The sequence below is a fragment of the Microcaecilia unicolor genome, chromosome 3, assembly GCF_901765095.1.
Source record: "Microcaecilia unicolor chromosome 3, aMicUni1.1, whole genome shotgun sequence".
NCBI classification, from domain to species: Eukaryota; Metazoa; Chordata; class Amphibia; order Gymnophiona; family Siphonopidae; genus Microcaecilia; species Microcaecilia unicolor.
Window position 1 is genome coordinate 347,124,164 of NC_044033.1, and position 14,473 is coordinate 347,138,636.

At 45.6% G+C, this 14,473-nt stretch overlaps 1 protein-coding gene across 1 annotated transcript in view; it reads right to left on the minus strand.

Moving 5' to 3' along the window:
• Positions 1 to 8,981, minus strand: part of AKAP12 (A-kinase anchoring protein 12) — a 264,608-nt gene extending 255,627 nt beyond the window's left edge. The window contains exon 1 of the mRNA XM_030198478.1: positions 8,744 to 8,981. Within this exon, the coding sequence (XP_030054338.1) occupies positions 8,744 to 8,854 (111 nt within the window). The 5' untranslated portion in view covers positions 8,855 to 8,981. The remainder of the gene's footprint in view (positions 1 to 8,743) is intronic.
• Between the last annotated feature and the right edge of the window lie 5,492 nt (positions 8,982 to 14,473).

Genomic DNA, 14,473 nt, shown 5'->3' on the forward strand with positions numbered 1-14,473 from the left:
GGCGCCTTTCGCCGATAATGGAAAAAAAGTATGCGTTTGTAGCTAGAATTTAGGGCACTTTTCCTGGACCCTGTTTTTTCACGAATAAGGCCCCAAAAAGTGCCCTAAATGACCAGATTACCACCAGAGGGAATCGGGGATGACCTCCCCTGACTCCCCCAGTGGTCACTAACCCCCCTCCCACCACAAAAAATGATGTTTCACAACTTTTTATTTTCACCCTCAAATGTCATACCCACCTCCCTGGCAGCAGTATGCAGGTCCCTGGAGCAGTTGTTAGGGGGTGCAGTGGACTTCAGGCAGGTGGACCCAGGCCCATCCCCCCTACCTGTTACAATTGTGCTGCTTAATGCTTAGTCGTCCAACCCCCCCCCCCCCAAACCCACTGTACCCACATGTAGGTGCCCCCCCTCACCCCTTAGGGCTATAGTAATGGTGTAGACTTGTGGGCAGTGGGTTTTGAGGGGGATTTGGGGGGTTCAACACCCAAGGGAAGGGTGCTATGCACCTGGGAGCTTTTTTACCTTTTTTTTTGTTTTTGTAAAAGTGCCCCCTAGGGTGGCCGGTTGGTGTCCTGGCATGTGAGGGGGACCAGTGCACTATGAATCATGGCCCCTCCCACGAACAAATGCCTTGGATTTATTCGTTTTTGAGCCGGGCGCTTTCATTTTCCATTATCGCTGAAAAGCAAAAACGCCCAGCTCACAAATTGTCGAATAAAACATGGACGTCTATTTTTTTTCTAAAATACGGTTCGGTCCGCCCCTTCACAGACCCGTTCTCGGAGATAAACGCCCATGGAGATAGATGTTTTCGTTTGATTATGCCCCTCCATGTCTCATTCTCACCATTCATTCCAAATTCCTACTGAAAATACCACCCATCGCATGGGTTCAAGCAACTATAGGACTGTTTAAGCATCTAATATTTCTGTTCTTCACTCCATGTAAAATATATTGCTATTCAAATACAAAATATTCACTTTTGGAGCTCCAGTAGTATCATATGCTCAACAGAACATCAGCATATTAACCCCTGATGAAGGCTTTATAGCTGAAACATGGACCGTGTAGGGTCCTAATAAAGTCTATTTGGAGTTTTCATTCTGTGAGTTTTGACTGGTTACTTGGATTGGATTTTCTTCTCACTCTGCATTCGTTCTCCGTAGCAAATATTGTACCATTTGAGCCACCAAATCCCACAAAGTATTTAGAGTTACCTCTGCCGGTTTCTCCAGAATCCCAGGAAGCATATTTGAAAGTTCTGATTTCTTCCCAGTTTCTGTGCCTCATTGACCCGCACCAAATATCGTCGGACTGCTTTCTTCTGGAAGAACCAATCGTCCTCCTAACTCCCTCTGGAAATGCTTGCTATGAGCTTTACTCGAGTCCATGTCAGATCCGCTTCTTGGCGTCTGGCTGCTCGCTCCCTCAGAGGGAGAGCTTGTCCGTGTTGGCTGCGGGGGTGGAGCTCTCAAATCGAGGCTCAGAGTAACATCCAGTCCTGGAGACGCCGAAGTATCCTCTGTTATGCCGGCGTTTCCTAAGGAACTGCTCCCGATCGATCTGTCTTGCCCTGGAGTCCTCAAAAAACGGTCCATAGGACCAGCAGGTAATGAGGCAGGCGTTGGGGAAGCCCGGACCACTGCCTTGCCTCTTCTTTTCGGCATTTTGTTTAAACAGGTAACGAGGTCTGCAGCGCTCCTAGATGCGTGCGGCCATCTTCAATATTTTGTATTGTAACTACAGTGGAAGAGGGATACTCGGATAGAGATGCATATTCATTAGGGATATCCTGAAAACCCAACTGGCTGGTGGTCTTTTCAAGACAGGTTTGAGAACCACTGTTCTAGAACAAGAGGTCGCAGTACAAGGCTCCAAAGGGCTAGAAGCAACACCAGAAAGCATTTATGCACAAAAGGGTGATGGAGGTGGGGGAGACACACAGTAATGGAATTCACAAAAACCCGGGATAGGATCAGAGAATCCTTAGCTATGAAGAAGTGGAGGGAATACCAGATAGCAACTGCTGACATGCACCATGGGCAAAGTGGAGGGGCCTTTGTGGTTCTTATCTGCTGACATCAATTCCCACTTCAGGCACAGGCAGCTCCTTGTGACTCTGGGCAAGTCACTTAACCCTCCATTGCCCCATGTAAGCCGCATTGAGCCTGCCATGAGTGGGAAAGCGCGGGGTACAAATGTAACAAAAAAAAAAAATCACTCTGTTAAAAACTGATGTCTCCTACCTCCCAGGTTAGGAGAACACTGAGGATCTATCCTACACCTATTTCACAAGCCTTGGCAACTGAAGGGTTCATTTTCCCCAAGGATAGATATGTTAACTCTGCTTGGACACATACCGCAAAGCTGGAAGCACATCTGAGGTCTGTTATGAATACCACCTTGCAGCAGAAAATCAATAGAGCTAAGATCATTGACTTGTCATTTTAAATCTGTTTAGCTCTGTATAGTTCTTTCAGCTTGGACAAGTTCTCAAATTGAAAGGCCAGGGTTTTAACCTGAAAGTAGCAGCTGCTAGTCATCGCATGGACCAGGAAACAGAGAAACAGAGAGGCCAAATTGCAGAATACAAAATACCAGGAGAACTGCTATTGCACTCCCTCCCCCTCCCTTTCCGCTGTGTTTTCACAAGTTAATAAAGAAATGCACCGTGAGCATTAATGCACGGTTACTGTGAGATGTATGCAGATGTTACTGGGCACACAGCCCCAAATTCTATACAGGGTCGCCCAAATTTGGCCATGCAGGACAGAGGGACGCATAAATGAATTAGTTAACAAGCTGTTAAAATCAATTATTGGCGTTAACTGGCAATAATTTGGAATTTGCATGCACATCTGCCTATGCACTATCCTATAATGCTGCACACTCAAAATGTTTTGTATACAACTCAAAGGGGGTATGGCCATGAGAGGGGCATGGGCGGGTCATGGCGTTCCAAAAATGTAGGTGCAGTGTTATAGAATGGAGTGGAGGAGTGGCCTAGTGGTTAGTGCACCAGTCTTGCAATCCAGAGGTGGCCAGTTCAAATCCCACTGCTGCTCCTTGTGATCTTGGGCAACTCACTTAACCCTCCATTGCCTCAGGTACAAACTTAGACTGTGAGCCCTCCTGGGACAGAGAAATATCCAGTGTACCTGAATGTAAATCACCTGGAGCTACTACTGAAAAAGGTGTGAGCAAAATCTAAATGAATAAATAGAATACCAAGGTTGCATGCCAGGATTTGCACCATATTTCAGTAGGTGTAAGTCCTTGTGCTCAAAGCTGGGTGTGGGAATCCATGCTAAGCTCTGTTCTGTCAAAGCTGCTCAACTCAGTGCATGCTTTATAGAGTAGAACTTGGAATGGATCTTTCCCAGTGCCCATCTTTTAGTGCCATTTACTGAATCTCACCCACTATGCACAAAGGGGTTCAGCCAGGGGCGTAGCCAGACCTCACGGTGGGAGGGGGCCAGAGCCCAAAGTGTGGGGGGGTCACATTTTGGTCTACCGCCACCCCTGCCACCTCGTCACCCACCCTGCCGCTCCCCACCCACTGCCGCAGCAAATCCCTTGGCTGGTGGGGGTTCCCAACCCCCGCCAGCTGAAGTGTTGTCCAGCGCCGGCCTCCGGCGCCACCATGTTGCCTGCCCTATTCTGTCTTCCACTCATGTCCTGCACGCTTATTTTAGTGAAATTGAGCATTTCTATGGGACTTCCATAGAAGTCCCTCAGAAATGAGGCCTTTAGGTATTCCTCCACAATGCACAGAATTAAAAAGGGAATTTCAGCACATGTACAACAAGAGAAATTCACTGCCAGATCCAAGGCAGTGTAGAACCGTGTCAAGCTATTTTAACGCCAGTTTTTTCTTGATTTTCTGCAATCATATCAAGTACTTGCAACTTTTTAAAAACCAGAATGAGAGTTAACAGCTCTGTTTGCAGAAGTAACAGTGGTTTCACTGTGTGTATGTCTGAAGAAAACAAAAGTACCAGCATACATATGCTCATGAACTGGAAAGTTGCTCTATGTAGAAATGTTAGTGTCACAGAAACTTTGTGTGCAATACATTTTTGTGAAGCTAATGTTTCTGCCCAGTTGTGTGCTGACACTTTCTTTTTCTTTGGACACGTGCACAGAGAAGCTGCCCTTATCGCAGAACCTTGATGTGCATATGTCTGGCAGGCTTTCCTGATTAGAGCACAGGTTCTGCGTGCTTTGAATTTGCATCTCATTAGTTTACTGTATCACTGTGGAATATTTTCTGTTTAATCTTGTGGTAGAAGCCAAATGCTGAGTCATCAGCCCATGGCTCAATCGCATACATCAGCCTATGGTTCTCCTACTTCCTATCAACTTGTTCGATAAGCCATGCAACTTGCTGATCTTGGGTCTCCTGGAAACATACTTAGATAACTTTAATACTTTACATATAGCGTAATCTGGTTTCTGCAAGGAATTTCGTACAGAAAACGTACTTTGTTCTCTGATTGCTTCTGGGAAATTTTTGTTAAGCAGGGGTAGGCAGATGGTGGTACTTCAATTTGACCTGTCAAGTGTTTTCGATCTTGTGGACTATGATCTCTTGTTACAGATTATGACTGATTGGGGCCTTGTGGGTGGGGGTGGCCCAAGGCAATCTGCTGTCTGAGGCAGGGATGAGATGCCAGCCTGCCCCGCCTGGCCATGGTCTGGCATCTCCCTCCCTCTTTGCTCTACTGCATCCCACCTCTGAGGAAATAGGAAGTTGCGTCAAGAGACAGGCCGCAGTAGGAAGAAGAGTCCTGTGCTGGTGGCAGGGAAACCTATGGGAATCTCTGCCACTGCTGCCTTTCGGAAAAGAAAAAAGAAGATAAACATGGGGAAGAGGGCTGAAGACGGAAGGGGGGAGATGCTGCTCCAAGGATAGGGCCACCTGAGGCCCCTGCCTCAATTGGTCTAATGGAAGGGCCTCCACTGCTTGTGGGAAATGTCTTGCCCTGATTTTCTGGCTTTTTAGCTAGTCAATCATACCACACAACCCCCCCTCTGAACTCAAAAAAACTTTGTGGTGGGCTAGTGACCCTCTCCCCTCCACTTCACTTCCTGAAAATCCCTGGTTGTCCTGTAGACCCCCACCCGACCCCCCCCCCCCCATGTCCCTGGGCCCAAAATAATCCCTGATGGTCCAGTGGACCCCCCTCTCACCCACACCCCCCAGGCCCCCCAAAAATCCCTGGTGGTCCAAAGGACCCCCCTCTTGAGCCCCCTATACTCAAGAAAACTCCATGGTGGTCTAGTGACCTGGCCCCCTCCCCTCCCATCCCCTTCATATACCTTAAAGCATTGGAGGCAGGAGGGTAGGAACAACGCCTACTCCCTTCTGTTTCTGGGCTCGCCCTTCTTCAGACAGCAGTGCCCAGCCCCTACCCAGTGCATCCTGGGATGCACAGGGAGGGGCTAAGCACCATATAAGGAGCTTTTTAACCTTATATGATGCTTAGCCCCTCCCAGTGTATTCCAGGATCCACCGGGCAGGGGCTGGGTGCTGCCATTTTCAGAACAGCGGGCCCAGAGGCAGGAGGGAGTAGGTGTTACTCCTGCCCTCCTGTCTCCAATGCTTTATGGTATAAGAAGAGGAGAGGAGGGAGGTTAGGTCACTTGATTACCATGGAGTTTGAGTTGAATGGGGGGGGGGTCAAAAGAGGGTGTCCACTGGACCACAAGGGATTTTTGGTTCCCGGGGGGCGCAGGGTGCTAAGAGTCAGGAGATTTTAAAAGTTTTGGGGGGGTCAAGACCGGGGTCATCAGGACTATCAGGGAGTTTTAAGGTTAGGGGGATCAGGAGGGGGGTCCACTGGGCCACCAGGGGTACCATGCAAAACTTAACGACAGCTCCAGACCTGCCATTAAGTTTTGCATGTTAAAAGTGCAAGAAATTTCTGTGCATTGGCTGGTATGCTCATTTTAATACTGATGAGCTTGTTTGCATAGAGTTACCGGTAGGTGCTACGGGCAATGGTAAAAGGGTTGCAGACCCCTTTGTGCATTAGACTTTAAATAACCTTTGCTTTAGACTGGCTACAACCAGTATATTGCAAGCAAGGTAAGCTTTGTGCATTTCCCCTTTAGTTACTAATAGCCTGGGTTAACAGGAAAATGTCTTTTAATGGCGGCCCACATTGATTTCTTCCCCCTCAGATGCCAAAAACAAAAATCACAAGTTTAGAAGAAAGAACACGATATGAGCACCTCTGAGTCCAGCCACAGGTTTTTCCAGACTTGGTCTTCAGGATCCACAAACCCGTCTGGTTTTTAGGATATCCACATTGACCATTCCAGAACTGTAGCGTCATACAATAGGTGTAAGACCCCGGTTAATTCAGATATTTGGATTATCTTGCAAAACCAGATCTGGCAAGCAGCAAGTCTGAGAAAACCTGGACTGGAGCAGTCTTTCATAACACAGCCTTCTTCAACTGGCAGTCTGCGTCACCACCTCCCCAATTTCTCTTAGCATTTCAAATACACTACAAAGCTAGAACTACTCTTTTTCAACTTTAACAATATAACACAACTTATAGCTTTCTCTTTAAAACACCGAGGACTCTACCATTCAGAATGTCAGGGCCACTCAAACCACGCACTGTCAAGCAATAATCAACTGTAATGTTTTTTGGTCAGACAACAAAAACCTTTTGGGGATGTTCAGCTCAGTACCACATATTTACCTGCTGGTCTAATGGTTTTTGGTTTTGTTTTGTTTTTACAGAAGAAAGATCCAACTGGCTAAATCTACTTTTTTCAGTAATCATCACCAAGATTTTTAGCTAGAAGGGCAACCTTTGAAAGCTAATCAAGAAATGTATTATGTCCAATAAAAAAGGTATCATCTTATTTTCTTTTCCATGTTTTATTTTGTTTGATTTCTATTGATAACCTTTAAGAGTGGACTAACACGGCTACCACACCTCTCTACTTAGCTGCAGATAGGATGGGCGAGGCAAGTCTCTAATAACTGGTTGGCAATGCACACATTTCAATCCTTCCCTACTACTACAGCATCACTGCTAAACAGGGGCAGACTGATCAATGAGGCAGTGCCCGAGAGCCTACAACATTTGGGGACCCCCTCTCCCCTAGCTTCCTTCTAGTTTAATCACTTTTTATAGGTGGTTAGGAGCTCATGACCTTTAGTGCCTGGGGGGCCCGGATCACTGTCAGTCCACCCCTGCTGCAAGAAGATGTACTCAACACTGCACATATAAAAAAAAACCAAGACAATTCCTGCTCCCCAGACCTTGCAAGCTGTTCAAAACAAACAGAGAACAGATAAGAGCCCAGGGGTTTCACCTATTATCCGCTCATCCACTCCCCAAAAAGATACAAGTTCAGAGGAAAAACGTTTGCCAGATACTATTTCTGCTTAAGCATTTCTACCTGAACTTTTTCTTTTTTTTTTCATTCTGAGCATCCATTAGGTCAGGATCACGCCATATCATGGCTATGCTGAGTCAGCCTCTACACAGTAGGTCTGCTCTCTGACAACACCCATCAGGGAAAGCATCTTTAGGGATTGTGTGTACACCACTGTTATACTGTGCATCGAACACACCTCTCCTTTTTCTCTAAAAAAAAAAACAGACCACCCCATCTCTCGCGTTGGTGATCATTTCATGCACCATGCGGGGGGGGGGGGGGGGGGGATGGAGGTGCTTCACGAGTTCTGCTGAGGGCTAGGGGTTTTCCCCCCACCCTCCGAAGATGAAAGTGATTTAACAGATGAGGGAGATGCGGGAAGTAGGAATAGGGGCTACTTGATGCCTGCCAGTGCAGGCGTGCCCATGTGTTCGCATCTGCAAGAAAGGATTCGTTTTTAGCGTGCCGGTATCGGCTAGGAAGGGGGGGGGGGGGCAAATGCAAGAGCCACCTACGTCCTAACACCTCACCTCGAGGTGCAGATTAAATGGAAGAGAAGCAAAAAATAGCCCTTCTGTATACTGCTAACACCCCTCCCCCCCTCCGATCTCCACCACCACCACACACTCACTTTCTCAGCTCCAACCTTGACTGTGCACGTGATTGATGCGACTGTGCTGCATGATCAGGAAAAAAAAAAAGCAAATCTTGCTAGAGCCTGTCTGCGAACTGGCAGCCGGACAAAAAGTACTGGCAGTGGCCGAGCAAAGACACAGCGACCTCTGGGCTCCTGCGTCTCTCAAACTTCTGAAGCTTTACCCCATTCCAGCTTCACCGTGACCAAAGCCAAGCGCCCCCGGGCTCACGGCAGCTTTTATTACTGCGGACCAGTGCCCTGCCCAGTCAGCTTTTACAGGTTCTTTTCGTATGAGTGCTACCAAAGCAACACAAATTATGCCTTAAAAACATTTGTTGTGTGTGTGTATTTTTTTTTTTTTTTTTTTTTTTGCCTCCCAAGCCCGTCTCTGTCACCAGCACTTTGTTATTTTCGTACCAAATATGCGCGTTTATCATCAAAGATCCGTAAAGTTTCCTAGGAGACAAGGTAAAAAAACAAGCCAAGAAACTTTCTCTTGGAGACAAGCATCCATCAAAGGGAAAAATCTGCAGGAAAACCTATTTTTTTCTCTGAACAACTTCCTCTGGCTAATTCTCTATGAAACCGCTCTTAAGATCAGCCCTGTCGCCAGCAACTTCTTTCAACCCCTCAGCAACATCAGCATCAGCACCACAGTCCCAAGCTCGGGCTCCCTGGCGCGGTACTGTGAGGGTTTTACCTTAGCATCACCTGCTCCTTGCGCCTCCTGCCTCTGCGGCTCTGGCTCAGCATTCACCTCCTCGCCTCTGGCTTGGCTTTCAGCCTGTTCCGCAGAGCTCCCTATTCCCATGCCTCTGCTCTCCGTCTTGTCTCCTCTTGCCTTTAAACTGCGCACCGGGGAGCAGCGAGAACCGAGGCTCGGGATCCAAAAGCTAACCTTCCTCGGATCGCCTACACACGCCACCAGCTTTCTGCAAACTCTCTCTCTCTCTGTCTTTCTCTCCTTTCAAACGTGCATCACCTCCCCTCCACCCCTCTCCTTTTTTTTTTTTCCCGTCTTGCTCCATCACATGTGCACTGTCTCGGCCACGCCTTGCAGCATCAAACTGGACAGATAAGAAGGGGAGAGAAAGGACTTTCTCATTTTCCAGGCTATACGAATCCACCTTTCCTGAAGATACATTACATCCCCCCCCCCCCCAAAAAAAAAAAAATACATTGTAAATATCCCAAAATCGAGGGCAAAAATTAATTTGGGATGTGAACTTTACTGGGTTCCTTTAAGCTTCTCAGAATGAATTATTCATGCAAGGGAAAGGGTTTTTATGACTCTAACCTTGAGTTTATAAACAAGCTGCATGGGAGTCAGCCTTCTGCTACCTTTGTAATAGGCTCTTGGACTAAGCAGGGGAAAGATCAGCATTACAGGAAGGGAAGGGAGCCTTTATTTTGCCTCAGCCTGTACAGTGTGCATAGGGAATAGGAGCCAGCTCTGTGATGCTGTGGGTGCTGAACACCCCCAATACTGAGCACAGACCTTCCTAGGAAAGGGTAATTCTTGCTGCATTTAGTACCCCTGGTCATTTTGAAAAGTTGGCTCCTATGTAGAATATTATGATGTAAAGCGGTATATGGGAAATGGGACTTGATATACCGCCTTTCTGAGGTTTTTGCAACTACATTCAAAGTGGTTTATTTATTTATTGCATTTGTAACCCACATTTTCCCACCTCTTTGCAGGCTCAATGTGGCATACAATACATCAAACTCAGTTCCCCAGGATCACACTCCACTGCACTAACCACTAGGCTACTCCTCCACTAGCAACATTCTGTACGTGCAGGACGTCAGACTCACAGAAACAGAAGCCTGCGCGGCCGCGTTGCTGATCTGCACGGGCAGGCTTCTACATGGAATGTTGCTAGTGGAATAGCAACATTCCATGTAGAATCTCTAATAGTAGCAACAGAATCTCCAATAGTAGCAACATTCCATGTAGAATTTCAAATAGGGAAAGGGAAATGGGACTTGATATACCGCCTTTCTGAGGTTTTTTTGCAACTACATTCAAAGTGGTTTACATATATTCAGGTACTTATTTTGTACCAGAAGTAATGGAGGGTTAAGTGACTTGCCCAGAGTCACAAGGAGCTGCAGTGGAAATTGAACTCAGTTCCCCAGGATCAAAGTCCACTGCACTAACCAATAGGCTACTCCTCCACTCCTAACAAACTATGGGATCCTTTTAGGAAGCTGCAGTAAACGGGGGCCTGCACTAGCATCAGCGTGTGTTCTTGACGCGTGCTGAGGTCCCCTTTTACCACAGCGGGTAAAAGGCTGTACATTTTCGGGACAAAGAAATGGCCGTGCGGTAAGTGAACCACTTACCGCATGGCCATTTCAAATGAGAACCTTTAAAGCTGAAAACAAAATATCCCAATTTTTCATTCATTCACACTGTCCAAATTTTAGAACTTTTTAGAGTTTTTATTATTATTACTATTATTATTATTATTATTATTATTAAATGGAGGAAAAAGACCTCAAAAGTCTTTGCAAGATTGATTTCTTCGTGCCGGCACTTCGTAGACTCCGATATTATCATACTAATAATTCAAAAAAGTTCTAAAATTTGGACAGTGTGAATGAATGAAAAATTGGGATATTTTGTTTTCGGCTTTAAAGGTTGTCCATTCTATGAAAATTGTTTGCTGAATTAGTGTCAACTTTTGTTTGAACTTTGCATTTCAATGAGGAGCCATTACCACCACCCACTGAGATAGCGGTGAGGGCTTCTGCGCTAACCAGCCAGCACATTACCGCTGGTTAAATTCCAGCGGTACAAAAACAGGACATATTTTTGTAGCGCTGCAAATGGCACACGCTAGGGTGGAAAACTACCACTGGGCTTCTGCAGTAGCCCAGTGGTAGTACCAAACTGGTGTGCAGTAAGTTACCACTGCTTAGTAAAAGAGCTTATTAATAAATTATAACTATAAAGAATAGTTTATAGCAACCAAATGGAAACCGGCATGGGGGGGGGGGGCTTGTTTCCATAATGAAACCTACCTTGGCAATTAAGGAGCCCTTTAACTAAAGGGCATTAAGCCCTTCATGCATGGTTAGCATGCAAAAATAAGCTTCCACACAAACTCATGAAGCTTTTTGTGCAATTTTTCCGGTTTCTGTGCACTAAACCGTGTACTATCTCATTTTTAAGAAGTTTTCTCTGAGGGGTTGTGGCACAAGTAGAGCGTGGGAGTAGCGCTAACTGGCTGACGCAGAAGGGTTTTTAAAAATATTTTTGCATGCATTTTCAATATTTACATCAAACTCAACATTTGAATAGTAGTTAGGGTGCAAAAATAGGACACATAAAAAATAAAGATACTAGTTAAGAAAATAAGAATAACCATACTGGGTCAGACCAATGGTCCATCTAGCCCAGTATCCTGCTTCCAATAGCGGCCAATCCAGGTCAGAAGTACCTGGCAGAAACCCAATTAGTAGCGACATTCCATACTACCAATCCCATGTCTATCTCAATAGCAGACTATGGACTTTTCCTCCAGGAACTTTTCCAAATCTTATTAAAACCCAAATAGGCTAACCGCTGTTAACCACATCGTCAGGTAATGAGTTCCGGAGCTTAAGTATTCTTTGAGTGAAAAAATATTTCCTCCTATTTGTTTTAAAAGTATTTCTATGTAATTTCATTGAGTGAATTCTGGTCTTTGTTCTTTTTGAAAGAGGAAAAGGGACTTGATATACCACCTTTCTGTGTTTTGTTTTTTATTTACAACTACATTCAAAGCTGTTTACATAGTATATACAGGTACTTATGTGCACCTGGGGTAATGGAGGGTGAAGGGGCCCTTTTACTAAGGTGCACCTAAAAGTGGCCTGCGCTGGTGTAGGCACGTGTTTTGGACGTACAAAAACATGGGCTGCTGAGACAAAGTCAGCATGGATTTAGTGAAGGGAAGTCTTGCCTCACCAATCTACTGCATTTTTTGAGGGGGTGAACAAACATGTGGACAATGGGGAGCCGGTGGATATTGTGTATCTGGATTTTCAAAAGGCGTTTGACAAAGTGCCTCATGAAAGACTCTTGAGGAAACTGGAGAGTCATGGGATCGGAGGTAGGGTATTACTATGGATTAAGAGCTGGTTGAAAGATAGGAAGCAAAGAGTAGGGTTGAATGGTCAGTATTCTCAGTTGAGAAGGGTAGTTAGTGGGGTCCCGCAGGGGTCTGTGATGGGACCCCTGCTTTTTAACATATTTATAAATGACCTAGAGATTGGAGTAACTAGTGAGGTAATTAAGTTTGCAGATGACACAAAATTATTCAGGGTCGTCAAGTCGCAGGAGGAGTGTGAAAGATTATAGGAGGACCTCGCGAGACTGGGGGATTGGGCGTCCAAGTGGCAGATGAAGTTCAATGTTGACAAGTGCAAAGTGATGCATGTGGGTAAGAGGAACCCGAAGTACAGCTATGTCATGCAAGGTTACGCGTTAGGAGTTACGGACCTAGAAAGGGATCTGGGAGTCATCGTGGATAAGACATTAAAAACGTCTGCCCAGAGTGCTGCCGCGGCTAAGAAAGCACACAGAATGTTGAGTATTATTAGGAAAGGGATGGAAAACAAACACAAGGATGTTATAATGCCGTTGTATCGCTCCATGGTGTGACCGCACCTCGAGTATTGTGTCCAATTCTGGTCGCCGCATCTAAAAAAAGATATAAAGGAATTAGAAAAGGTGCAGAGAAGGGCGACAAAAATGATAAAGGGAATGGAACGACTTCCCTATGAGGAAAGGCTGAGAAGGTTAGGGCTCTTCAGCTTGGAGAAAAGGCGGCTGAGGGGTGATATGATAGAAGTCTACAAGATAATGAGCGGAGTAAAGTGGACAGATGTGAAACGTTTGTTTACACTTTCAAACAACAACAAAACCAGGGGACACAAGATGAAGCTAGAATATGGTAGATTTAAAACAACTCAGCGTGTAGTTAGACTCTGGAACTCGTTGTCAGAGAATGTAGTGACAGCAGCTGGCCTTACGGAATTTAAAGGGGGTTTGGACAGATTCCTGAGGGAAAAGTCCATTGAACATTATTAATTTTTTGAGGGGGGGAGGGGGAGTTGCCGGGTTCTTGAAGCCTGGATTGGCCGCTGTTGGAGACAGGATACTGGGCTTGATGGACCCTTGGTCTTTTCCCAGTATGGCGGTGCTTATGTACTTATGGACACACGCAGGTCATTTTTTTAGTGCGCCTGGAAAAAAGGCATTTTTTGGTGGCTGAAAATGGACATGTGGCAAAATTAAAACCAGCGCATGTCCATTTTTGGCCTGAGACCTTACTGCCACCCGTTGACTTAGCAGTAAGGTCTCATGCACTAACCGGCTGGTAAGTGGCCAGCATGAGTAAACTGCTGATTACCATCGGGCAAGCAACACATGGTAGAAAATAGAATACTTTTTCTACCGGGTATTTTAGACATGTGTCAAAAATGGAATTAATGCCCGGGGCATGTGATAGCCAGGCGGTAGTTTCAATTTGGCACCCATTGGACGCCTTAGTAAAAGGGCCCTTAAGTGACTTGCCCAGAGTCCCCCCCCCAAAAAAAAAAACAAGAGCTGTAGCAGGAATCGAACCTATTTCCCCAGACTCAAAGTCCACTGCACTAACCACTAGGCTACTCCTCCAGTCTAAGAGTAAACAATTGATTCACTTCTACTCGCTTTACACCACTCAGGATTTTGTAGACCTCAATCATATCTTCCCTCAGCCATCTCTTTTCCAAACTGAAAAGCCCTAAAGCCTTTCCTCATATGAGAGGGGTTCCACCCCCTTTATCATTTTGGTCGCTCTTCTTTCAACCTTTTCTAATTCCACTATATCATTTTTAAGATACATTGACCAGAACTGAACACAATACTCAAGCTAAGGTCGCACCATGAAGTGATATAGAGGCATTATAGTATTCTTAAGGGATCTTTTACTAAGCCACGGTAGCATTTTTAGCTCGTGGTAGAAATCACCTGGCAGTAAACTCCGAGATGCCTATTATATTCCTATGGGTGTCTCATCATTTACCGCCAACTGGTTTCTACCATGAGCTAAAAATGCTACCATGGCTTAGTAAAAGACCAGTACTCTTATTTACCATCCCTTTCCTAATAATTCCTAGCATCTTGTTTGCTTTTTTGGCCACCACCGCACCGCACACATGGCAGAAGATTTCAGCATATTGTCTACTAGACCTTTTTCTTGGGTGCTGACCCCCAAGGTGGGCCTTAACATCAGGTAACTATGATTTGGTTCATTCTTCCCAATGTGCCTCACTTTGCATCTGTCACCATTAAATTTTGTCTGCCATTTGCATGCCCAGTCTTCCTGCAATTTTTCACAATTGGTATGTGTTTCAACAACTTTGAATAGTTTTGTGTCATCTGCAAATTTAA